This window comes from Trichoderma aggressivum (assembly GCF_033847375.1).
Source record: "Trichoderma aggressivum f. europaeum strain CBS 100526 chromosome Unknown scaffold_018, whole genome shotgun sequence".
In the NCBI taxonomy this organism is placed as follows: domain Eukaryota; kingdom Fungi; phylum Ascomycota; class Sordariomycetes; order Hypocreales; family Hypocreaceae; genus Trichoderma; species Trichoderma aggressivum.
This window is the reverse complement of record NW_026946384.1, coordinates 143385-168238: the sequence shown is the minus strand read 5'-3', so window position 1 is coordinate 168238 and position 24854 is coordinate 143385. Positions and strand designations below refer to the sequence as shown.

General features: G+C 49.0%; 9 protein-coding genes across 9 annotated transcripts; 4 read left to right on the top strand and 5 right to left on the bottom strand.

The window, feature by feature from the left end:
• Positions 1-11: 11 nt before the first annotated feature.
• Triagg1_5239 (uncharacterized protein) lies at positions 12-473 on the bottom strand (the record flags this gene model as incomplete). The annotated part of the gene is made up of 1 exon (XM_062899732.1): positions 12-473. The coding sequence occupies one exon, from the start codon at positions 471-473 to the stop codon at positions 12-14; it is 462 nt and encodes a 153-aa protein (XP_062755713.1).
• A 697-nt stretch (positions 474-1170) lies between these two features.
• On the bottom strand, positions 1171-2510 carry Triagg1_5238 (uncharacterized protein; the record flags this gene model as incomplete). The annotated part of the gene is made up of 3 exons (XM_062899730.1): positions 1171-1241; positions 1295-2277; positions 2338-2510. The coding sequence occupies 3 exons, from the start codon at positions 2508-2510 to the stop codon at positions 1171-1173; spliced, it is 1227 nt and encodes a 408-aa protein (XP_062755712.1).
• A 2886-nt stretch (positions 2511-5396) lies between these two features.
• On the top strand, positions 5397-6731 carry Triagg1_5237 (uncharacterized protein; the record flags this gene model as incomplete). Its single annotated transcript, XM_062899729.1, has 4 exons — positions 5397-5730; positions 5822-6325; positions 6398-6526; positions 6610-6731. 4 exons carry the CDS (start codon positions 5397-5399, stop codon positions 6729-6731), a joined length of 1089 nt encoding a protein of 362 aa, XP_062755711.1.
• A 173-nt stretch (positions 6732-6904) lies between these two features.
• Positions 6905-8205, bottom strand: Triagg1_5236 (uncharacterized protein; the record flags this gene model as incomplete). The annotated part of the gene is made up of 2 exons (XM_062899728.1): positions 6905-7102; positions 7402-8205. 2 exons carry the CDS (start codon positions 8203-8205, stop codon positions 6905-6907), a joined length of 1002 nt encoding a protein of 333 aa, XP_062755710.1.
• Positions 8206-12006: 3801 nt separating this feature from the next.
• On the top strand, positions 12007-14092 carry Triagg1_5235 (uncharacterized protein; the record flags this gene model as incomplete). Its single annotated transcript, XM_062899727.1, has 5 exons — positions 12007-12010; positions 12061-12445; positions 12512-12619; positions 12687-13845; positions 13916-14092. 5 exons carry the CDS (start codon positions 12007-12009, stop codon positions 14090-14092), a joined length of 1833 nt encoding a protein of 610 aa, XP_062755709.1.
• Positions 14093-15893: 1801 nt separating this feature from the next.
• On the top strand, positions 15894-16274 carry Triagg1_5234 (uncharacterized protein; the record flags this gene model as incomplete). Its single annotated transcript, XM_062899726.1, has 1 exon — positions 15894-16274. The coding sequence occupies one exon, from the start codon at positions 15894-15896 to the stop codon at positions 16272-16274; it is 381 nt and encodes a 126-aa protein (XP_062755708.1).
• A 115-nt stretch (positions 16275-16389) lies between these two features.
• Positions 16390-18877, bottom strand: Triagg1_5233 (transcriptional regulator family: Fungal Specific TF; the record flags this gene model as incomplete). Its single annotated transcript, XM_062899725.1, has 5 exons — positions 16390-16860; positions 16918-17326; positions 17379-17801; positions 17856-18644; positions 18741-18877. 5 exons carry the CDS (start codon positions 18875-18877, stop codon positions 16390-16392), a joined length of 2229 nt encoding a protein of 742 aa, XP_062755707.1.
• Positions 18878-20230: 1353 nt separating this feature from the next.
• On the bottom strand, positions 20231-21835 carry Triagg1_5232 (uncharacterized protein; the record flags this gene model as incomplete). Its single annotated transcript, XM_062899724.1, has 1 exon — positions 20231-21835. One exon carries the CDS (start codon positions 21833-21835, stop codon positions 20231-20233), a length of 1605 nt encoding a protein of 534 aa, XP_062755706.1.
• An 861-nt stretch (positions 21836-22696) lies between these two features.
• On the top strand, positions 22697-23559 carry Triagg1_5231 (uncharacterized protein; the record flags this gene model as incomplete). Its single annotated transcript, XM_062899723.1, has 4 exons — positions 22697-22746; positions 22806-23148; positions 23224-23332; positions 23447-23559. The coding sequence occupies 4 exons, from the start codon at positions 22697-22699 to the stop codon at positions 23557-23559; spliced, it is 615 nt and encodes a 204-aa protein (XP_062755705.1).
• Between the last annotated feature and the right edge of the window lie 1295 nt (positions 23560-24854).

Below are 24854 nucleotides of genomic sequence, written 5' to 3'. Positions count from 1 at the left end.
TTATTTATACTCTACAGCTTGGATGCTCCAACATTAACTTTCATATGCTTCGCGGCAAACTCAATTGCAGCTGTATATCCAAACACGCCCAATCCGCAAATGACCGCCTGCGCTTTATCGCTCAAGTAACTATGCCGCCTCCATGGCTCTCGCGCGTGGACATTCGAGACGTGAATCTCAACAAAAGGAATTCCAACGCTAAGGAGAGCGTCGCGAATCGCCACGCTGGTGTGTGTAAAGGCGCCAGGGTTGATGATGATTCCATCCACTTCCCCTCTTGCTGCTTGGATCTTATCTACAATGGCCCCTTCGTGATTGGATTGAAAGGCTTCGACTTGTATAGACAGCTCCGCTGCTTGGATTTTTGCTTGTTTGACGACGTCATTTAGAGTTGCTGATCCGTAGATTTGAGGCTCCCTGGTGCCAAGGAGATTAAGGTTGGGGCCATTGATGAGAAGGATTTTCTGCGCCATGATGAGAGTAGTTTTATTGTAATCGCTTCAAGATGTAATTAAGATCAATTGATGTTATCAGTAACGATTTATAGCCAAAAGCACAAGAAGTAGGCCTATGGGCTTGTCTAGACAATGGTCTATAATCGGGAGGCGACCCGTTTCTATCGGCCATGTGCGGGGATAAAGATTCATCCGTTGGAATCTCGAGTTTCCGGCACCCCCTCGCATCTTCATCCGGACATGGAATACTGAGCAATAACTACTTACACCCGAGTCGTTTAGCTGGACACCTTTTATCCATCTATATTCACCATATCCTTTTATCTCCAATTTATATCGATTCGACGTAACCGTACCTCAATTGTTCTATACAGATGTATAAAGTCATTAAAACCGTTCCGCTTTCGAGGTCCTAACCTCGTTTACGGTAGAACGTAGGCGACAGGATTGATAATACTGAGCGAGGGGATCAGAAGATAATAACCATGAAGAAGTCTGTCTATTGCAGCTAATCTATATATCTATCTATGAGATCTTGAAAGTGCATGCTGTTGAAGCAGCTAGTAGAACACAAAAGCATGAAAATCATCTGACCGCGTTTGTTGAATAACGAACGCCAGGAAACAAAAGAGAGAGAGGGAGAGAGGAAACTCTGCCAAAGGGGTATGAGGCACAATTGTTTGGTGTTTTGGGTATTCGTGCCTGACACATGCGATTACTTTGCCGGGTTGAACTGGTATCGAAGGCAACCAGCATCGATGTATCCACCCACGCCGCCGTTGTTGCCTGTGAATAACACAAGTTAGTTAGGCTCATCTGATGGAGAATGATGAACTTACAGTCCGTGTATGTTTTGAAAAGATTTTTCCAACAGCTGAAGTTATCATCGCCCACGGGAAGTATAACATTCTGACTATCTGCCGTTGTCTCGCAACCTTTGATCCAGGAAATAGAATAGTACAAACCCTTGTTAGCGGCCCAAAGAGTCTCACTCTGAGAGTTCATATTGACCAAAAGATCAAAAAATAGGGTCGCACAGAAACCTTTGGCTTGATTCTCCACATCTCCTCTTTGGACGGCCAAATGTCCTGGGAAATTAGACTCGTCTGCACACACGGCTGGCTTCAGCTCTAGGGGCGTTTTTGGAATCTCGGTGGGCTCAGGAGGCGACTCTGTAGTGGTGGTGGTGGTGGTGGTGGTAGAAATGGTGGGAACAGATTTGATCGCGAGGCTGTAAGTACCACAACCAGCATCAAGAGAACCCTCGTTATTGGTCTTGAATCGAAGGCACTGGGTTGTTATGATGCTTAGATAGTCGAGACAAGACTTTCGACACTTGGAATGAGCACCACTCCAATGGAACTCAAAGCTCCAGTCGCTGCAGAGAGTTCTGCTAACCAATGGCGTCCTCTTCTGCATACCGATATGGTGACCTCCTATCATATTGGGCGGTCCAATTGGCCCTGGCGTAGCATCAAGGCCTGCAAAAGTTTTGGATATTTTTTTGCTTGGATCCGCCTGCACGGCTTTACAGAAATCGGCGCTGAAGGTGTTCAAGCAGAAAAGAGGGATACCCGGCGTGTTGCCGCCACAATGAGCCACAAGTCGCCGGTCAACCTCAAGTGAGATACCTTCTTTCTTGAAAAGATCCTTGAAGTATTGAATTGTTTCATCATCCACCTCCTCAGGGGCTGTAGGAACCTCGGACTTATACGGCTCATCGATCCAAATGGTTGGTACAAAAGTCGATATCGTTGTGGTGGTGGTGCTTTGTTCTCCCGAGACGCAGCCACTGACAGGCGAGCATGTTCCGAGAATTGTGCTACGCTTTCGTTAGTCATGATGTATTGTTTTGATTGCTTATTGACGGAGCACGACTCACCTTGTGTATCCCGTCTTGGTAGATATGAACGAAACAGTCTTGGTGCATCTAGGCGGCCTTGTTGTGGTACACTTTGCACTTTTGGTTGTCAATTTGCTGCTTTTATCGTGGTCATTGTCGTGGTCATGGTCGTGGTCATGGTCGTGATCTCTAGATTCAGGATCTGGATTCATCGCGGGAGGAGAAGGGAGTTTGAACGGTGGAAGCTTCAAGTGTGGCAACCGAATTGGGATCCATCTCCAACCTCCAGGGTATATGATAACACGATCACCATGATCGCTGGTTGAAGTTGTTGTTTTCGTATTGGTCGTGTATTTGGGGTCCCGCGTCGCTTCATAAGTTACTACAGCTCCCTTGGAACCAGTAATTATCGTCTGTATGGGGTAACTTGATGTCTTCATTCTTGTTGCCGTAGTAAGGTGTGGGACGCTAGCTGATTGACCTTGGGTGGCCGTTGTCATGCTATTTCGATGCCTGGTAGACGCTGAACTGACTCGGCTTCCTGTGGAGGACAATTTCCTCGTGTCTCTTGAAGTGGCTGTACTGGTGTGATGTTTGGAACTCGGTGAGCTCGCCCCATGCTTGGTAGAGGTTGAGCTGATTGTCTGCTTAGGGTGGCCCTGAGTGGTACTGGTTCCGGTTGAACTTGAATTGGGAGTCTTTTCAGTCAAAGTTGAGATGGGCTTTTCCCCCCCGATAGAACTGAGGGTACTTTTTGAACTCAAAGTAGTAGTGTGATCTGCAGGTGTCATTGACCGTTGCTTCGAATGGTGTGTAACCTCTGGCGTGTGTTTTGGCCGATTGGGGGTTGGGGCTACAATAATCGTGGACTTCGTTTGCATTGCAGAGCTACCTTTGCGTGTTGAGCTGGATGGTCGACTTGAAGATGTCTTTGGATTCTTTGAGATTTTGGAAGTTCGAGGTTGTCTGGAAGCCTCAGCATCAGAGGAACGCGTAGCCCCTATGCTTGTGCGGGTCAGGGGAGTGGGTTTCGTTGTAATCTTGGTCTGCGTCAGTTGGTGGGTGATTTTTGAAACCTTGGTTGTTGGTTTCAAAGAATTCGTCCGACTTTTGCTGCTAACCACCCTTGTTTGACTGGAAGTCTTTTTCGAAGTTAACGTGTGCTTTTGGCTTGTTGAAGACTGCGGGTGGTTGAATGAAGTAGATATCTTTGATGATATGGAGCTTTGATGAGCTGGTATACTGGAATGGGGCCGAGAGGCTGTTGACGTTCCCTCAGAGTGCTTGGACTTCGTGCCCTTCGGACTGCTTTTCAAGCTACTGGATGTCGGTGTCGTCGTCCAATGAATAGAAGACATCCTAGATCTTCCTGTAGATGTCTGATGTCTTCCATTCGTCTCCTTGCTGCGGCTGGGAGTTGTAGATGCACTCTTACTGAGCCTTTGAGAATGCGTTGTGCTTTTGAAGGTAGTATCAGTGTGAACAGGAGTGTAAAAATGAGGCTCAGCACCATCATGGTGCTTGGAAACACTATGATAGGGGGAAGCGGTATGATGCTCAGGAACACTATGATACTGGGGAACCGAATGATGGTGGGAAACAACAATCTTGTACGAAGTTTGAGGCACAATGGAATTACTTCTCTGATCACTGGAAGTGGTCAAGGTTGGTACTGGGTAGACTGTGAGAATGCGTGTGGCGTGATAGGGGTCGATTGAAACGCCGCTTGTAGACCGGGTGAGTGGCTTTGCGACGGAGGAAGAGGTCATTGGTTTACCATCTGTGGCGTATAGAGATGGTAATGCCAAGCAAGGAATAATGAGGAAACATAGTTTCCAGATTGCATGCGTGCCAACATACATTTAGACAAGGCAGCTTGAGCAAAAGATATCTTGACACCAAAATCAAAGAGACAGTAAAGAAACGCAGACTGGAGCCAAGAAGTAAAATCGAGAGCGATGGCGATGATATGCGAAAGGAAACCGCGAGACGAAGCGTATATATATTTTCACGAATTTAGCAAGTATCTATCAACATCATCGATATATTTCCGTTAAACAGGAGAACGTCCTACCAGATCAGTTGGGCGCTTCTGCTCACTGCCTCCGGCTGAGCTCACCAGCTGTTATCTGTTTGCCCTTTGCTGTTTTATCATGATGGTCATTTGATCTCATATTGAAACTATTGATGAAAACTATATCCTTGCATTCGTAGCATTGAACGGCGTGTCCGAGCCGCCAAACCTGCAGGTGTCCGAGCCGACTGATCAGGTCATGGCTCTAGCTCTGAAAGCCTTGTTTTACTCTATTGATTGATCAAGACGTTGAATTATTAGATATTTGCTATTCATCTCTATTTTTATGTTGTTTGTTCTTAAAACTGTAGCCCAGAGCTATGTCCACAAATTCGCGGCAACGACGGCGCCCCCGAGCCGCATGTCTTGGTTCACCTTCGCCAACCTCGGATCACACTTAGGTCTATTCCCATGGGATTTTGCGGCGATTTACGGCATCTCCGATTCTTCACACATGCAAGTGCCCTCACCGACGTGACATTATGGCCCCGGCGCCGAAAGCTCGTATAGCGGTTCAAGTTTCAGGTGGTAGGCTGCCGCGCGTGTCATTGTTCATGATCACGGCTTGATGCAGATGAGAAGTAACGCACGGTGATCTAGGTGGAATAAGCGCATGCCGGAAAGATGAGTAAGGTATGGTATAGTTAGCAAACTTGAATATGGCAATTAAGCATTGTAGTAATCCTGTGAGTATCCTTCCATGATGAGCAAAGCCGATCATGCGGATCAGCGCCGTCGCCGTGGTCTATCTGACAACCTGCTAGCAATCAAACTTCCCATCTGACAGGGCCAAAGCTCTGAAGCGGCGTCATGGTGAAGTTCGTTTCATAGGAAGAGTGGTATATGCCGTCTTATCTGGTTGTTCCTGTGAAGTATCAACTATAGTAAAAGATATATATACCATCATTACCCAACTTACTGCCACGGCTTGAATACAAAACTTCTTCAAATCAGCCGATATACTCACACGAATCTGCACCCACTTGACTATTCAATCGTTCATAATACTCATTACTCAGTTACAATGCTCATTGCATTTGCCTTGGGGCTTTTCCTGAGCCTTGGCCGTGTCACTGGCTTGAACGTGGGGGAGGCGAATCTCGACATCTGGGATGTAGATGACTCGTGTAAGCCATATCTACCACTTCTGCAAAAGGCTTTCGACGATGCCGCGACTATGTCAGCCAAAGCTTTAAAAGACCTCAAATTTGTTCAACAACCCCGTCCGCAACAAGACACCAAGCGAAGGGAAAGTCTTGAATGGGACCGCATAGCAAGGGCCGTGAACACCATGTTTGGCTTTAATCCAGACCACCAAGGGACCAACTCGGAAAACAAGTTTATGCAAAGAATACTTGGTAAGTCAATAATCATCTTCCATTGCTTCATTTCGAACTTTTATGTACAGCATTCATGCTGCGCATCCACTTAGCTGACCCTTGCCACCAGAGGTTTACGATAAGATGAGCACAGCCCTGCATGGCAATGAGAACATACCAGCAAAGGGTTTCACACAACTCCACTCCAAAGCACTGGTGATGTGTGGCGATAAGCCATGGAGATGGTATTCGGTGAACGACATTGATCCATACGATCTAATGAACCGACAACTGCATATCACCCAGCCTCAAGTAGTGGGCGGGGGAGCCTGGGCATGGAAACACAGATATCATTCGAACGGAAACCCAAACAGTATTGGAATTTGTCGTCCTGGGATATATGCAGTCACCCAAACCAAGTACGACATGATTACTTTTTGTGATTCCTCTTTCTCCAAGGATCCAACTGATCTAGCTGATGTGGTGGTTTCACCAGTCGATAGACGGCACAGCGTGGAGGAGGGAGTGACAAAATTAGATGAATTTGAGAAAAGTCTCTCTCGTGTCATGCTTCATGAACTCACTCATTGGTATGGGGCGAAAAGGGATGACAGTGATGGTACCGTTATCCAACGTAAGAATCTATAGACATTTCCCAGTCCTTTTACCCAACACGCCATTGGCTAACAATTATTGTCCTGTCTAGTCCCCGATCAACAAGCAGTTTCGAAAAGAGGCGAATTGGTTTTCCAGCATCTCAACCAGAACAACGTTGTGGAAGCCGTGTTAAGTTCTGAAAGAAAAGATGGAGTCCGATACGAAAAAGCATCAGTGTGTATGTTTCCGCACTTTCCCAGCGCTCTCCTAGCTACACATCTCTTTGAGTAGATCATGAGCTGACGTAACTCTGAAAATCAGACGGCTTTGTGCGGATCGCAAGGCTGGCTATGAGTCACGAAGGCGAGTTTGCCCAAAATTCAGGACCAAAAAAGGCTACCGACACGGCAGAGGCATACACCTATTTTGCCATGATGGCGTAGGTTCTTCTGCATCCAGAGGCGTTTCTTATTGAGAGGACTGACATGATATTTTCTCTAGTTACCTGGATAATTTTGATTGGTCGAAAGGAAGGGCTCAGAGGATAGAGTAGGGTTACCTATGCCATAATTACTCGCTTTACCTATGAGCCAGGCGTCTACTGAGAAAGGGATTACTACTTGCCCTTGCCCTTCTTCTTCTTCTTCTTCTTCTTCTTCTTCTTCTTCTTCTTCTTCTTCTTCTTCTTCTTCTTCTTCTTCTTCTTCTGCTTTGTCTGCTTTGTCTGCTTTGTCTGCTTTGTCTGCTTTGTCTGCTTTGTCTGCTTTGTCTGCTTTGTCTGCTTTGTCTGCTTTGTCTGCTTTGTCTGCTTTGTCTACTGTGTCAGTATATTGAATCATAACTAGAGGATGCTTTACTTTTTTTCCTTTTGGAAAAGGGAGTTGAAAGCAGAAAAAACGTGGGTGAAATTTCAATTTTGCGACATCTACTCTGGGCGCCACACCATTCTCCCATAGCTAAATCACAACCCATCTGCATTCTCCATTGGGTAGCTCAAAATTCGATATATATCCAGTTAATCCAAATCCACTTCAACTTAATGCTACCTATCAATTTCTCTCCCATGAACTGCCATCCATAGCGGTTCCAATGAGCAGATTAGCTTCCAACTACCTCGTATCCCTCCCTATCACGGACAGCCTCTGCCTTGTGGTAAGTCCATGATGAAGTGGTGGCGCCCACACTCTCTAGTCGTTCGACGACCGTTTTTTGCCAGAAATCGCTTGGGAAACAACGTTCTGTCTCAGGAGGTAGCGTGCGATCAGGTATGGTAGGATCTTGGTATTCACGGCGTTCGTCCCGGCCCCTCCAGGCTATATCAAGGAGGAAGCTGGCTGCATCGGGACGTTTCTCCCAATCTTCCTCCACGCGGGCGAAAAACGCGTGCATTAAAAGCCAATCATGGCAAGCATAGCCGCAACAGTCTATTGCAAGGTGCCGCGCGTCATTATAACATGCGATTTTCAGCTTGATTTCCTTCAGAGCTAGCTCGGTTGCCTGAGCCGGTCCGCGAATTATCATAAACTCCGATATGTGGTCAAACCCCATTTCGCTGGTGTCCCATGACCAAGACTGGCTGTTACCCCACCCATTAAAAGAGAGGTTACACATCAGTTGAGGCTGCTTGACGACAAAGGTGTCAAGGGGTGAGAAAATGCAATCGAGATTTCCCGAGAGAAAAGAGGCTGACGGTTTTGCAGTACCACCCCAGGCAATGAACAAGATGATATCAAGTTCGTCATTGATTGATTCTCCCTTGGAAACATAGGCGAAATTAGGCTGGTGTTTAAGCGAGTCCATGACCTGGTACCATTGTTCAGAGACGCCTAATTTATCGCGGTGGTCGGGCAGAAAAGTGAGGCGCACAACGCTGGTGGAATACTCCCCCCATTTCTCTTTTGGCTCTTTGGTGGCCATGATTGAGATATTAATCTTTTCGTCAATGGCGGGAACGAGAGTCAATGAGCCAAAAAAAAAAAATAGAAAGAAGAAGATGATAAGTCGAGAGAGTGCGAGAGGCACAAGCAGGGGCAACTCCGACCTTATTTATGTTCATCAAGTTTTCCAGACATGTACTCGATAGAAATTCACTGCATGTAGCACAGGCCCATGTATGAGACACTGACAGCCCACAGACGGGGCTGAATTACGCTTTGGAAACTCGAGATTCAATGGAATTCATTCTTGTACCAACAACACTTTGACAGAAGTATATGGTGGTAGACTAAAGGCACAGCTACGAGTACTATCTAGCCTGTCCTTGCAGAATTCAACTCTCAGCATCGCTATTGGATCTCCTTTTTCCGACGGCCCTCTGTGGCTTTGCTTTTTTATTTGCCACTCGGGTACTAACAGCAACCAAGGTGACACATCCAACAGGTCGGCGAAGCTTTGACCAATTTGCAGCATGATGACTTTGGTGGATTCAAACAGAGGGTAAAATGTCGTATGCATCACTTACCCATTTTGACTTACCTCCTATATCTACTACAGTATGTCACCTCGAGGTAGGTACGTGTATAATGATTTCGGCCATCGGACGGTTACAGAAAGATCCTTTGAGAAGCTGGCGAGGAGCTATTGTGTGTTTCATATTCACGCTGCAAAGCAATGCAAGAGTGGGAAAAAGCAGTGTCCGATTACGTCGCTAGCCGTCTGAAGCTGAATATCAGAGTGCACCGTGCGTGATAGAGCCCTTTGTTAGGCAACAGGCGTCTACCTTTTATTGACGGAGTAGAGTCCGAGCTTTTTGCCACTGAAAAGCCAGCGAGGAGTACCCTGCTCTTGATTCGAGTGGGTGGCATTTTCGTTGGAGTATGCGCAGGACGTTGGTGCTGTAACGTCTGCAAAGACTCATGAGGATTAGGACATCAAGGCTGTATGGCGTAGCTGAAGCTGCAGGACTCGGCCGATGAGCAGCGTTGAAGTATCCGCGGAAGTGAAAGAGGCTGGAGGGTCCATGAGTTTCAGAAAAAGGGTCGAGCCAAACCAGTGTATTGTGCTTGCTTCAATAGCAATTGGTGTTTTGCACAAGTATGGAAATGGAAGGGTGACTCTGAGGCGAGGCGTCATGATTATGGTTCGCCCTACAGATCCCGTGTCTTGTTGTCTTTTTGTCTTCTGCCGCTTCAGATTCAACTCCATGACATTTGCCTTGTACATGACACCGATCTAAGCAATGCCATGCATACCTGAATGAGCGGCGACATAGGTGTGGGTAACGCAAACTACATGCGGTCTTCAAATGCTGTTATGAAATCGGGAAGTTGCAGAACGATACCCCGCTTGTGGATTCAAAGATCCAAAGTAGGAGAGCTTCAATGCATGTATAGGCGATAGTAATCACGTCTAGGGTGGAGATGAGCTATGCAACTGGCGCCCAGACGAGTTGAGTGGGATTCGTGTGGCCCTTCCCGAGCCTCTGAATCTACAGAAGTGGTGGAGGGGATACAGCATAACAGTAAAGGCTAGGTAATGATGAGATGGGTTCGAGAAGAATATATTCGATGGAAAAAAAAAGTTTCGCTATAGTCCTTTACTGAAAACTCTCCGCTTGCCCAAGATGTTTCCCAAGAATCCATGTGAATTACGTACATGATCAATAGTTGATGAATGAACCTTTTAAAGAGCAGCAATTAAGACATTTCTGCGGACTACTCCGTAAAGCCTACTCATACTCGCTCATTCTCACTCAGACGCAGTCACTTTCACACCCGGTACAGAACAAGTTGTGAAACATGTGCGGAGGAGCGGCATCTGCTACTCGAAGCAAAACGACGTCCGTTGGTGTCTCGCAAACTCGCTGTTTTGCGACCTTCTTCTTCTTACCACTATTATCATGTATAGTCTCGGGTGATACGTAAGGTAGGTACCTAGCTTGACGAAATATGCACTGCATTTTCCTATTCAAGCTTACGAGTACACCGTATAACCTCCAAGTACTCTGTAGAGAGGCCCAACAACCTTTTCTCTTTCATCGTTCAAGGCGCAACACTTACGGTTATCTGATCAATAGCGCAGCGTATTCCAGTTTATCTCATCTGCGCCATTAATGAGGCCCATGGATTTAGTTCATCCGCCGTCGCTTAAAACCCCCACACTCACGTTGTGTCTTGGTTGGATGATCGCCCCGAACCAAACCAACTTCTTGTAGAAATCATGGGACCCAATGGGGAAACGCGCGGATAATGTCTGTGGAGAGGAATCAAGGCATGCAAGATTCCATACTACTACTATCAGTCGTATAAAGTAAGTGCGCGTATAGAGCGACCGTTGGGCGGGACTTTGCGGGGTCAAGTCTCAGTCAGTTCGTGAGAGATGAAGTCCATCACTGGGATCTTGGTCGAGGCGCCTTTGGTAGACTTTTGCCTGGTTGCTGTTTTGGCCATGAGTTCCTGCAAAGTAATGGCAATGTAAACGTCCACAATCAAGCAACAACTTGACCAGAGCTTCTCGGAAACAACAGCAAAAAGCAAGACGAGAAAACGAGGTCGCTATTTCAAGTATGACGGGGAGACAATACCGGATCTTATATCCGTAATGGGCCAGTCCTCCGGCCGATATACTCGTTATCAAGAATCTGATAGATCCCGCATGGCCTCGCACCTCACGCAACGATGCTATCACGCAACCGCACCCACTCGCCTCCCCTCCATTCCAGGGGCCTGTTTTCAAGATGCCAAAACGGTAAGATGAACAAGGGCAAAAGCTGGGGTGCTGCCGTCGTGCGTCAGGCCGACAAATCAGCGGCTGTCGCAACCATGATTCTCGATTGCGCCAATGTTGCCAATGCTGGTACGGTGCCGGATTGCCGGACTGTTGTGTCGGAAGTCTTAATCGCGGGTTATCTAATAGGCCTTTGTTAAGATCATGTTCGTAAAGATATAGCCCGAGTTGGAGCAAGCTTGGAATCGCCGACGTATTATTGGCTGGTGTACCCAAAGGGATATTCAACGTCCAAGGGCACCCGAGATGGTCGAACTGGGGCGTGATAAGAGAGAGAGAGAGAGGTATGCTGATGGTGAGTTCTGGCCCTCATTCTTCTCCCTCCCTTCTTCGTCGTCCATAGTTATGGTTTGACATGTATATGTGATGCGGCATTGCAGCTACTTTGGCGCTTTCGGAACATCGATTGCATATGTTATCCCGGAGCTATAGAACCTACGACGCATGGCCATGTAGAAGGCGAGGGACGAGAGTGATGCAATTCCACTGCGCCTTGTCAAAACAGGGAAATGCAATAATCCGTAAAATGGTCATCTCTTCGCCAAGGCACGCAATCGGGTTGATTCACCCCATCATATCGAAAAGCAATCGCAGCAATATACTATTTGGGAACTTTTGTCTCAAGTAGAGGTAGCCTCGGCGTTGACCCCCAAAGCTCGACTCGCCCGCCAGATGATTTCATCGACTCCGGCTTTTGTAAGGGAAGACGTGATAGGGAATAGCTCCCTAGAATGCACGTATGGTGTTACACCCTGGCGAGTTTGCGCTTTTATTGCGGGCGGGGCTGGGGTGCAGAGCGTGCATGTGTTCATATCTTGTGGTGGTTGTGTAGCATGTCCATACAATACGCTCTGTGATAGATAAGTATGGTAGGGCTGCCATGATTGTTGCTCTTGGACTGTATCGTGGCGAGGAGAAAGACAACTTCAATATAGCCCGCTCCAGCTGAATCCCACGAAACTCTCCAAGAATTGTTTGGATAGTCCCTTCTCGATGAGTATGCGTTGACCTCCAGGAACAAGTCACAGCATAGACATCGCTCACCAGACAACCTGAACACAGACGCAGACCACATCGCCGACGGTCCCACGCATGAGCGTGGCACCGCGGAGATCCTCTCCGGTGCGGCCCCAATCGAGAGCGAGGAGCTCGGCGTCACTTTCGACAGACTCCACGACGATATCGAAAAGGTCTCCCTAGAAAGCCCCGATGGCAGAGAACCGACAGCAGAGGAGAAGATTACCCTCCGCAAGGTCCCCGGTTCTATTCCTGCCATCTCTTGGGTGCTCTGTGTAGCAGAACTTGCTGAGCGTGCGAGTTACTATGGCGCCACCCAGGTATTCAACGATTTTATGCAGTTTCCTCTCCCCGAGGGCGGCAATGGTAGCGGAGCTGTCCCAAAGAGCGATCCCAACGGCCACGCTGGTGCATTGTAAGTGACAGAAGCGATGGCCACTCAAGAGAACCCCTCGAGTAACAATTGTCTTCTCTCACTTAGGAACCAAGGTCTTCAGTTTGCCTCGGCCTTTAGCACCTTGTTCACCTTCTTGGCCTATGTCTTTCCCATCCTCGGTGCCTATATCGCAGACACGCGCCTCGGAAGATTGTGAGTGTGATTAATGCGCGGAACCCAATCGTAGGTGAAAAGTGCTGACGAAACTCTTCTCTTATAGCAAGACAATTCTCGTCGGTGTCATCATTGGTGCTGTTGCCCACGTCATCATGATTGGTGGTGCTGCTCCATCCCTTCTCAAAGCCGGCAAGGGTCTCGCTCCATTCATCGTCTCGTTCTTCACTCTGGCCATCGGTGCTGGTATCTTCAAGCCCAATGTGGCACCGACTGTCATCGATCAGTACACCAACCAGCGGCAAGTGATCAAGGTGCTCAAGACGGGAGAAAAGGTCATCATCGATCCTGAGCGCACGATTCAACGGGTGATGCTCATCTTCTATGCCATGGTCAACGTCGGCGCCTTCTTTGCCATTGCAACCACGTACACTGAGAAATATGTCGGCTTCTGGTTATCCTTCCTCTTGCCAGGCATCGTGTACTTCTTGCTCCCCTTCCTTCTGTTGGCCGTGTACAAGAGACTCGTCGTCAAGAAGCCAAATGGATCTGAGCTGGCCAACTTCTTCAAGATTGTTTGGACTGGTCTCAAGTACAACAAATTCCAGGTTTGGAAGAAGGACTTTTGGACTGTTGTTTCACCCACCAAGTTGGCAGAGCGCGGCATCCAGGTAACATGGACTGACCGGTCTGTGCTGGATGTGCAGCGCACGTTTGAGGCCTGTGTCATCTTCCTATACTTTCCCATCTACAACATCAACGATGGAGGTGTTGGTGCTGTGCAGTCGAACCAGGGTGCGTCCATGACGAACAATGGAGCGCCGACTGATCTTCTCGGCAACTTCAACCCTCTCGTCATCATCGCGCTTGCGCCGGTTCTTTCGTACGGTCTGTATCCGCTCTTGGCCAAATATGGCATCAAGTTCGGCCCGATCCGCCGTATGACATTCGGCTTCCTGCTTGCAGCAATCTCCGGTGCCATTGGTGCCATTGTTCAGTGGAGAGTGTATGAGACGAGCCCCTGTGGCTACCAGGCCAGCACTTGTGACGACGTGTCGCCCATCAACATCTGGTGGCAGATCCCCAACGTTGCCCTGGGTGCTATTTCCGAGCTCTTTTGCAACGTGACTGCGTACGAGATGGCATATGCGCGGTCTCCGCCTCATCTCAAGTCTGTCGTCATGTCTCTCTTCTTGTTCACTACCGCTTTGTCGAGTGCCCTTGGCGAGATCCTAATCCCCGCCATTATCGACCCGCATTTGATTGTAGGTTGATTCGAAATCATGTCAAGTATGACAGCAAGAAACGAGTGGCTAACTGTCTTTGTTAATATAGTGGGTTTGGGCCGGCCCGGCAATTGCACTCCTTGTCCAGACTATTGTCTTCTGGTTTAGACACCATACGCTTGACGATGACATTTATATGTTGGAACAAGAGACGCCTACCCAGTCCCAGGCCCAGCTCACACAAACGGAGCCAGAAACAGTGGCTAGAGATGTTGAGAAGGCATAATAAGCTGGGCTTACAACAGGTGGTACTCAAGTGGTGGAAAGCCCCATCACATAACTACGGTCGTGTGATGAAAATGGCACCGCTCTTGTCCTGTAAGTATTTAACACGCGTATTGGCTGAGAGGAAGGGGGAAGATGCGAGTAGCAGAGTCAGTCAAGGTGCTAGCGGCAGCCGTGAGAGAAGTAGGAAATATACGATACCCATTTAATCGAGCCGGCCACGGAGCCGACGCTCTCTTTTTGTATAAATCCCTACCCCGAAGCCGTCTCGGCGTCGGATTCGGGCCTCGATCTAGAGAGGAATAGCTCAAAATGCGCCGCCGAGGGTTGTCTGCTGCTAATGAAGCTCATTGATCCTGAAGGAGCTGATGCTTTAGCCATAAAGGGTAGAATCGCACACCGGTTGGCGCACCCGAGCCGTCTATCGGGACGCATTTGTGGGGAGGGATGTCTGATGTTGGGTGTTTGCGTGAGTGAGTCATCGTTAGCGTTTGTCTTTGGTATGCTTCAGTTTTGACTGATCATCTGCAGCATTCATGATGGTACTACACAAACGATGCGATGACTAACAAATGCGTTTCATTACGATTTTGATTACACAGAACAACGTAATGAGAACTTCGTGCGTAAACTATCTCTCTATGAAATACGTACCTTAGCTACGCTTTCATGCTAGGACGGGAGCCTTAACACATCCAGACGATCCTTCTAGGCAAGCTACCATGCCTCTCTCTGCAACGTTCTCTCCTCCAATTGGAGTTTAATTCAAGAGATATAGCTTTCGCTAGCTAGAAGCCTAGTGTCTCTGTGCCTGCTGTGTGTAAGCGGTCTATAACAGCTTCCCGTGCCCGAAAACGTGCTGTGGCCGAACCGTGGAGATAATGGATGGATGGCCTATGAGGACTATTTGACTTGTACAAAGGTCGCCAGACCTAAAAGAGGAGGATCAGTGGGTAGAAGCAGGAAATCCATTTGAACTTTAGACTTATATACATACCTACTTGCCCGTAATAGAGCTTTTCTTCGTGCTAACTTGCACTCGGAATATTAAATTCTTTTCTTAGAGACGAACTTCCAAAACGACGGCCTCTCTGACAACACACGTGTAATCATACTCAACAATAGTGATGAAGGCAACGATGAAAGGGAAAGGACTAGTTGTAATGTTTGGCATCCTCCGCGCATAGCATTATCACGCCTCAAATACGAGCTACAAGTCTTGCACTAGTTTCTTGGAAGCGACAATGTTGCAGATCGGCTCAATAGCAAACTATCAATTTCATAACCCCTAGTTCACGAACTGAGAGGATCAAAACTAGAGGAATGGAAGAATATCTTATATGATGCGCCATTTCACCTAAAAATGTATAGACTACTTATGTGCAAGTAATTAGCATATACTCCCTGTTGTGAGTTCCATTCCATCGATGCCTAATGCTTACTTTGGTTGCCTATATGCGTCGTTCTTCCTTGAGGTTGAGTCGCAGCCTTTTGTTCAATACACTACCCAAAGGCAGCTCTATTCTCAGACGCGCTTTTCAGTCTCTCCTAGAAAATTTCGATATCTATATCTAGGCAGAAATATTCTAAAATGGCGCTTTATAGCCAAACCTTCAAGAATTTACCAAGAATTTACCAAGAATTCTCTCAATGACGAAACTAATAATCAGGCACCGGTATTTACACCAGACATAAAAGCGCAATGAACTTGCCACCATAACTTCACCAACTCTCAAATATTCCTTATAAAACAACAATCACAGACGATAAAAGCATATTCTTTAATTCACCATCTGCCCACAATGCCCTCGCGCGCCACCTTCGCCGATAAGCCAGAAACATACCAAGCCACCCTCAAAAGCCTCTTCCACGGCAACCCTGAGGACACCGAAGCAGACCTCTCGAAAATCTTCACTCCCGAGTTCAAATTCAATGCGGGTGATGAGAAATACGACTTTGGCGGTTTTGTAGCGCACATGCGTCGCTTGCGCGAGATGAAGCTGGACGTCGATCTCACGACGGTACAATTCTTGCGTGATGGGAACCAGCTTGCGGAGCGCCATGCGTCGGTGACGACGCTGCAGGATGGCAAGCAGATGCCAGCTGAGACGTTTATGTTTGCGGAGATTGCAGAAGATGGACGGATTAATTGGATTGTTGAAGCCGTTCAGCGAAAGGGCTGAGTCGGCGTTGGGGCGGAGAGCTGCGTTAATAGAGAGTGTGGATATTATTACTTCGTACGCATAGCTCATAAATACATGAAAATATTAGATTAGATCACAGTAGCGATGGCCTACATTAGATATTCAGCTGGTATCCGTCCATAGACACGCTGACCATTGCATCAAACTGAGCCCAGCCTGTCATCTCGGCGAGAGAATCGGTAGGAGTCACGTAGATATCGCCAATAGCCCCCATGTCCGTCATATTCGCCCCCAGCTCCGTAACCATTGTCCCATCGTCAGTTGTTCCAAACGTATCGGCTCCATTGCCGTTACTTGTCATTGCAGCGGCGTGTCTTTGTGTTGGCGAGCGCGCATTATTAATCTGGCCCTGTTTGGTCTGTCTCAGCGCCTCGAGGCGTAGCTCTTCCAGGACCAAGCAGTACCGTGCGATCAGAGACCCGTCTTCCGTGAGATTGGACAGCTGATCTTGACAGCGAGTCGCGGCCGCAAGATAAACGGAATATGATTCTTCAGGTTCGTTACTCTTCTGGATAGTGTAAACATAGAGAATGACCGCCGCGGAAAAGGCAAAATACGACGTGAACTATGATATCTTAGTTAAGCAGTCCCCAGTTATGACACAAAACCAACTGTGACTTACCCAGTATGCTCGGAAAAGCTGACCTCCTTGGTACATGTCATTAACTGTTTTAGTAATATTTGTGGCCGCTTGCAGGCATTCGTGAATGCTTTGCTCTATACGCGATTCAAATTCATGGTCATCACGTCGCGGCCGGCTGCCATTCTGCAGCTGTGCAAAGTTGCGAAGCAGAAATGGCCGGTGAGTGAGGATCATGGTGTGCCAATAGGCCAGATTTAAGACATTCTTCTGGCGTTGAAAGATGGGTATCAGGGGCATGTTGGTCACCGGGTCCAGAAAATGAGCGACGTCTGCTCGCCACTCGACAAGTTCCTTTGTATGGATGGTTGCAAAGGCGTGCTTGTCATTTCGCGAGGTTGTGTGTATAGAATAGACGTTGCGAAGAATCATGCTCAATATCCGCGACATCCTGCCATACTAGTTAGCTTTCATGAGAGCAATTGGGAAAGATGTTGACTTACTTGGCATATGCGACTGGCCCCAGCATCACCGACTGTCCATGGGTGCTGCCCTGTCTGATGTGATCGGCATAAATCTGGTGATCATCTACACACGATGGTAGCTCCTGGTCTATATCATCATCATGAAACGTCCGTGGTCTTCCAAGAGCCATGCTAAGATAGTTATCCAACGCGTATGCGCTCCAGAATGTCCTTCGTCGACACTCTACCTCGATACGGTCGATTCGATCAGCATGGCGCTTCCTGTGTAAGCCAATGGCATAGGCAAGGCGCGCAGCAGTTCCAAAGAGGTTCCAGCAATGGTTTATCCGTGACTCGGACAGGAGCCAGAGGCACTGCAGCAGTCGGGCTTGGATGCTCGCCAGGCGGATAGCTCCCTGCTCTCTTGATAACAGCTGATGTGCGGCAAGGAAATACCGAACGCTAGGGGCAGGTTAGAAATCTATTCCATGTAGGGTCACAAGAGAATGATAATACCTAAGGTCGGCATCATCAGATGTTGGCCGCGGACTCATGTGCGCCTGGGCAAGGGCAAACACCATGAACAAGACTGCCGTCCGGGTGGATGCATCCTCGCTGTTGTGCATCTTGCCCTTGGTCTCATACAGCTCGTCAAGCCACGTCTCTATGGTCTGCTGGTGGAGGAACCTGTCCACGGGAACGGCAAAGTCAAAGTACCTCTGGACGAGACGCGTGGTATCGCCCCTAGACAGCATCATATACAGGGTTGGGTCAAAGTACGGCGCCTCCGTCTGCAGCGAGTCAAGATAGGGCAGGGGAGCATCGCCAAAGGTGAAGATGGAGGATCCTTGCGGAAACGACACGAACTGGTCTAGCCGCTTTTGAATCCTGAGCAGGAAAGAGACTCCGGAGGATGGCCCGACATAGTGGCCCTCGAGATCGGTCTGCACAGGTTCCGGAGAGGCCCGTGATAACGGCTCTGTGCCGGGCTGTGTGGGGTCTCCGAGGGCAGAGTAAGAGTCCGGAGGGTCGCCGTTGGACGGCTGCTGCTGCTGCTGCTGCTGCCGGCTCACTCCGGGGCTCTGGCGGTTGGCGGCGTGCCATCGCGATGACTCGGACTGCTGGCGCTCATGGTGTTGCTGCTCGCTCTGCGGCGGCGGCGGCGGCGGCGGAGAGGCGCGGTTGCTCCGGCGAGAGGCCATGGCGCCGTGTCTGCCGCGAGTGTAGGCGGCATCGTATGTACAGCTTGCATTGGCCTCGATGCATAGCCGGCACGGCTGCAATCCCGTACAGCGAATCTTTCTCCTGTGCTTGGTATCAGTGGGGGAATGCTCTGAGGCCGAGTGCTGAGACACGTCAAGGGGTGCCGTGCTCTTCGGGATGGATGGCGTCTCGTCTCACTTCTTGCACCTGTCGCAGGCACGCGTCACCCGCATCCGCTTCGAGTCTCTGTGGTCTCTACCCGCCTGGCGCGGAGGCGTCGACGGGTGTGCGTGTGCGCCGTCGTGATCGGCAACGGATATCATGTACCCGTCCATGTTGAGCGTTGATATCCGAACAGGACTGACTTCCGGGACACGGACGGAGAAGGACGGCTATGCATTGGGCAATGCTGCCGGGAAATCTGACGGGCCGGCGGTGTTTTGAAAAGAACTGCTTCAGTAGATACATACATACATGCAATCAGTTCGCAAAACCTCGCGTGATGTGGGCGGTTCCAGCATCTGCCTAGGATTGGCATACCATGCACGTATTTAGCCACTGGCACACACGAGGGAACAGGGACAAACAACATTGAACGCGGCTGATTGGATTTGCTACGGCTAGCGTGCTGCTAGTTGTCTTTATTATTCCACCAAGTACATGAACTTGCAGTTGTTCCTGGCCACTTCGCGCCAACCAAACAAGACATGGGCACGTCTGCTTGTTTTCCTCACCTCTCAGATTGCGAGAGGCCATTATGTAAAACCTTGCATATGCCGGCGGCAAAAGTTCCCCGCGCTTGGACAGGGTAACCAACTCCAGACTCGGCTCCTAAGAAGATGGAAGCGGGTGGAACTGTGGCTCTCGGCGGCTCAATACGAGTAGGGCTGTTCTCCGCGTTCGCCGGATATCAGTGTGGATAATAAGAGACGCCGTTTCTAAATGCTAGGAAAAGAAAAAACTTCAACTCTGGTAAATCGCAATTGATAGTATTCATCCTAGGAGTTGCCTATATACGACGAGTATCAATGGCACGACTATCCTGCGGTGAGTAATGCAGGGTTGTGAGACGGGGTCTGCTTACGGAGCATGGGTTTCAAGACAGTTCAGAGCCCAGTACGAGGGAGGACTTATCCTCAGGCTATGTAAGAACTAAAAGGGAGGTTTCGTACATACTATTCTCCGGCTCGGACGTTTAATTACGTCTTTATGCTTCAAGTTTCCTTGCGCTTTCTGGCTTACAAGTTAGTTTAGGCAGACATATAACTCACACATAATGTTATACATGACAGCCTCCATACCCGGTGCTTATTTGCATGTGATATTACGCCAACGTATAAAATAACTCAATTATAAGTCATGAAAACATGCATCGTAACATTTTTGATTAAATCTGAACAACTAGAGTAAATAAGTTGCCGTGGCTAAGAAACCCCACACCCCATCGCCATTCTCGACGAGAAGCGGCATCATAAGCGGCGAAAATCATACCGAAACATTCCCAAACACTAAAATGCACATGGTCTCGCTAGCAAGGAATAGTCCAATGACTCGCCGTACATTCGATATAGTACTAATTAGCATCCATGTTATCATGATCCCTTCTCCGCTCAGAGGCGCGTCTCCCCCTACATGGCTGACAGCGCGCGCTACCCAAAACCCTACCCCCTTTGAACAAAATGAGACGTTTATGCCAAGGTGTCTTCGTTGAAGGCATCAATCTTGTACTTGGCAAACTTGCGAGCGGGAACCCTTCTAGCGAAGAGGACATCAAGCTCCTCATAAGTGCGGCCCTTGGATTCGGGGAGACGGAAGTAAGCCCAAACAGTCATCAAGAAGCAAGTGCCACCCCAGACGAAGCCGGTGTAGCCCTTGAGGTTCCATTCGGAGGGGTTCATGAAGTAAGGCTGGAGAACGCCAGAAACGACACCGGTGATGGCGTATGAGTTTCGGGCAAGGCAGATGGTCTTCTGGCGCAGACGAGTGGATCCGAGTTCGGCGGGGAGAGCCCATCCAAGTTGGCCGACGGAAAGCTGGAAGATGAGAGTCCAGACAAGGGTGAGAACAGCCTGAGCCATGGCGAAAGAGTGTTCGCTGGTGCGGGCATTCAAGCCGCCGATGAGGACGAGGATGGCGCACATGCCTCCCATCCCGACCCAGTAGGTGGTTCGGTAGCCGAAGTTGGGCATGATGAAGAACCAGCAGACAAGCGTACCGAAGAGGGCCATTCCAGTACCGCCAACGTTGAGGTGGTAGGTCTGCGTAGGGGTTAAGCCGATTTGCTGGAAGAAATAGGTCGAGTTGTAAGCAAAGGAAATACCGCAGAGAACCTGGCCAACCATGCACATGCACGAGACTTCAGTTCGGCGCAGCTCGAAGCCCTTGAAGCAGTCCCAGTATGAGGTTCCAACTTCAAGTTGCTCCTCGAGGTTGTTGGTGTAGATGATGAGGTTGAGGGATTCTTGAATCTCCTCCTCAGTGGGGTTAGTACGCAGAGCTCGGAGAGATTTCTTGGCTTCCTCAATCTTTCCAACTCGGACAAGGTGCCACGGAGTCTCAGGGGCGAAGAAGAGGATGGGGCCCAAGACAACAGGCCAGAACCACTGGAGGGCAAAGGGAATTCTGTACGACCACTGAGTGTGGTTGTTGACCAATCCAGCCAGAACTCCCGACGCAATCAGCTGTCCAATGATGAAGCACATGTTTGTCCAGCTGGTAAGGTAGGTTCGCAGCGCCATGGGCAAAACCTCAGACGCGTAGGCGGGGGCTGTCGTAGCGAAGATTCCCCAGGGGAAGCCGCAAAGCAGCTCGCCCACCAGAAGCACGGTGGTGTTAGGGGCGAAGAAGACGATAAAGACGAAGCAGCTGAGGAAGAAGAGAGCGCCCGAGATGACACGCAGATGGCCAAACTTGTGGACGAGGTAACCGTTGAGAAGGGTTCCGAAGAAGGAGCCCACACCAGAGGCGTTGCTCAGGCCGGCTTGCCATGGCGCCGTCAACTGGTAGTTGCCAGAGATTTCGTTGAATTTTCCATATCGCTTCGCAAACTCGGGATACGCATAGAAGTTGCCGAGCAAGCTTGTGTCGTAGCCCTCCATGATGACACAGGCCGAGATGAGGAGACACCAGCAGATAGCCTTGGGGTATTTTCGAACAGCTTGCATCGGCGTCAGCTCGTGCTCATGCTCGGCGGCGTTCTTGGCGTTGTCCGCGATCTCGTTGATCCCAGCCTTTTCCCCCGCCTCAATGGGGAGGCTCTCCTCGTGGAGAGTGGACACGGCGCCCTTTTCCATGTTGGAGATCGACAGGACCAGTGGAGTTGTGATGTTGCAATGCAGTTAAGAAAAGCACCAGAGGAGACGAATTGACAATTGTGAGAAGCGCCCAAGATGGATGGTCTTCTTGGTGGTGGTTTTTTGGCTCGCTCACCTCACCTCTTGATGATCGACTCACACCGGCTTTGGGGATGTCCAGGTTGGTGGTCTTTATAGATTGTCTCACCTGCATGACAACCGCCATCAACGGCTTTCCAAGTTTTTCTTCTCCAAGGGTTTGACCCTGCTCCAACCCCTTGCTCAACCCAACAAGGCGGCATGGTGAGATCTAGACTCCCCATACCCCACAATCGGCTAACCCCCACAACAAGCAACTCTTTCGACGGATCGCTGATCCGTTTCCAAAGGCTCTTCAAACAAAGTCGTTCTGCCAACCCCGAACATTTCTCCTGCTTGTGACGCGGGGTAATGCCGGCTTTCGGCCAACCTGAATGTTGGAATGGCTACAGGGGGTGAGCCACGAGGGCTGGGGTTTGTGGCTTCAGCTTTGCCGCTAAAGACTCGACTACGGAGCGCCGCTTCATTGGCGCCCAACGCTGGTCACTGGCTGTTTCTCGTTGGATTTTGCAGGCGAGAGGCATCTCCGACCCGTGGCAGCGGTTTCTTGGCCTGACGGATATCGTGTGCCCGGCAAACACTTGGGCATATCCGAGTGGCGGCGTTCAAATAGCCTCATTGGATCTCCAGTTTACCGTTGGAATTTCACCTTGAGAACTCCGTAGCGGACTATTGTTATTGCTCGAGACTTACCAGGGGGGTCATCAATCATGATATTGGATTCCAAAGTTACAGAGGCCACGATCCAGGCCACGCTGCTCAATGGATTATCTGGAGTATGCGCTCAGGGCATCACCGCCTACAGGAGCAAGGTTAGTTGAAGTCTTCTTAATCTGGACTTTGTTGACTGACTGTTTATTTTCACACGGAGCAAAAAGTCGTTCGATGAAGTCGAGCTAGAATCCATTCTGCGATTTGTCATATATTCAGCTCTTGTTACACCCCCCAATTACAAGTGGCAAGAATTCCTGGAACGCAAATTCCCGTCCAGGACACCTATCGATGAACCTTCTCCGGACTCAAAATCGGATTCAAAATCATCGGAAAAGCTCAGCCAGGCCGTAGTCAAAGACCGCCTCAATCTAACTAATACGGCAATCAAGTTCATATTAGACCAGTCGATTAGCGCACCGCTTAATACGGTAGCCTTTCTATATCTCATGGGTGGTATGGCCTTCCAGAGTAATGCTCAGATTTGGAGCAATATCCAGAATGTGAGTCTCCACCGTTCACTGACGAACTGGTCTCAACGGCGGACGGAGAGAACCAAGCTAACGACCAACATACAGGATTTCTGGCCCATGCTAATTGCGGGATATCGCGTGTGGCCCCTCGTTGGGCTGTTGAACCTGAGTGTCGTGCCATTTGACTACCGGCAGCTAGTTGGCAGCACGGCGGGTCTGTTTTGGGGAATTTTCTTGAGTCTCAACAAAATGACATAGAGAGATGGATGTCATATAGATACAGTAGCAATTCGGGCATATAGAGTATGCAATATGCTGATAATACTAGAAGAACTCACAGTGAGCACGGCGTTTGACTGTCAATTTGTCTTGGCTTGTGACGGCACCCGGTACTCCGTACCTTGGACAGATGAGGTCATTGCCTACACCCATATTCTCTAGCACAACGCATGATACTGGAATTAGAGTAGTCAGTCGTTTAGGGGAAACAAGTCCGATGCGTACTCCGCTAGCACATCGCCAGGCCATCACGAGAGTATCCTGGGTCCACCTACTGTACCCCGGAGCATGCTAAACACTACATAAACGCCTTCAAACTCCCACCACTGTGGCAACACATGAATACGAGCAAATGTACGAGGCTCAGCTTTATATTCTCTACTCCAAGTAGTAAATACGAGAATCCAGGTACTTGGGTTCTTCGCAAAATCAGTGTTGCATCCCTCAGTACGACCCTGTTCACACCTCATATCTTCCGTATGTCTTGACCAAATGCCGACCCATGCCGGTGCAATGCTTCGGTCCGAAGGGTAAGCTTGCAAACTCCCCTGCAACTCAGTCACGTTCAGTTCATCCGGCCCGCATCTGCTTGCCACCACAAAGCGGCCGTACGAGTACATTACAATGCCAGGTAATGCTCCGACTTCCATGTTAGCGAGATCTAGTTGGAAAGCAAGGATTCGTTCTTCCCCAGTGGCATTAGCGGCCTTGTTCGTTTTCCTTAAAGAGCACAGCGTCTTGGCTAACCCAGCCGCGGGCACAGAGGACGCCGCCATCGAGTGAGGGCGGAAAATGGGTGCTTGTTTTCCACCAACGAATATTTGTATTTCCGTCGGAAAATCCACCACTTACACGCACGACAACGACATCCATCAGCCTTGTTTAGATGAGTACGGCGATTAAAAATGAATTCCTTTCATTAATTCTTGCATTCGAGCGGCTTAATAGCCGAGTAATGCTCCGAGCTGAAAGTTGAGCAGTTGGGAGAGATGCCCTTGGTGGTCGAGAGAGGCGCTAAGATCAGTCAACCTGCCAGGGCCAATGCTCCAGCAGATGCATGATTTATTCTTGTATGATTTCTTGAAACAAAGGAAAAGAAATACTCATCAAAACGCCAATAGTGTAACTGGCTAATGAAATCTCGGAACAAAAGTTCTTTAGGTTGAAGACAGCTTTCGCCTCTCATAAGTGGCAAGATACATGTGCCTACCTATTAGCAGTTTTGGGTAAGAAGGGGTGGACACTGATGTAACTGGCCATACACCAAGATACAGGGCATTTTGTAATTGTTTGATAATATTTGCCACTCTTGTCGGACCTTTTTAATGCAAAGGCAAAGTTCAATAGTCATGGAGCGGGTTGTCATTAGCGGAATGTGAACACTCGTCGAGTCAAGTGATGGTCCAACATTATTCACTGGGCATTTGTCAGAGAATATCAAAGAAAGGATATCTGAC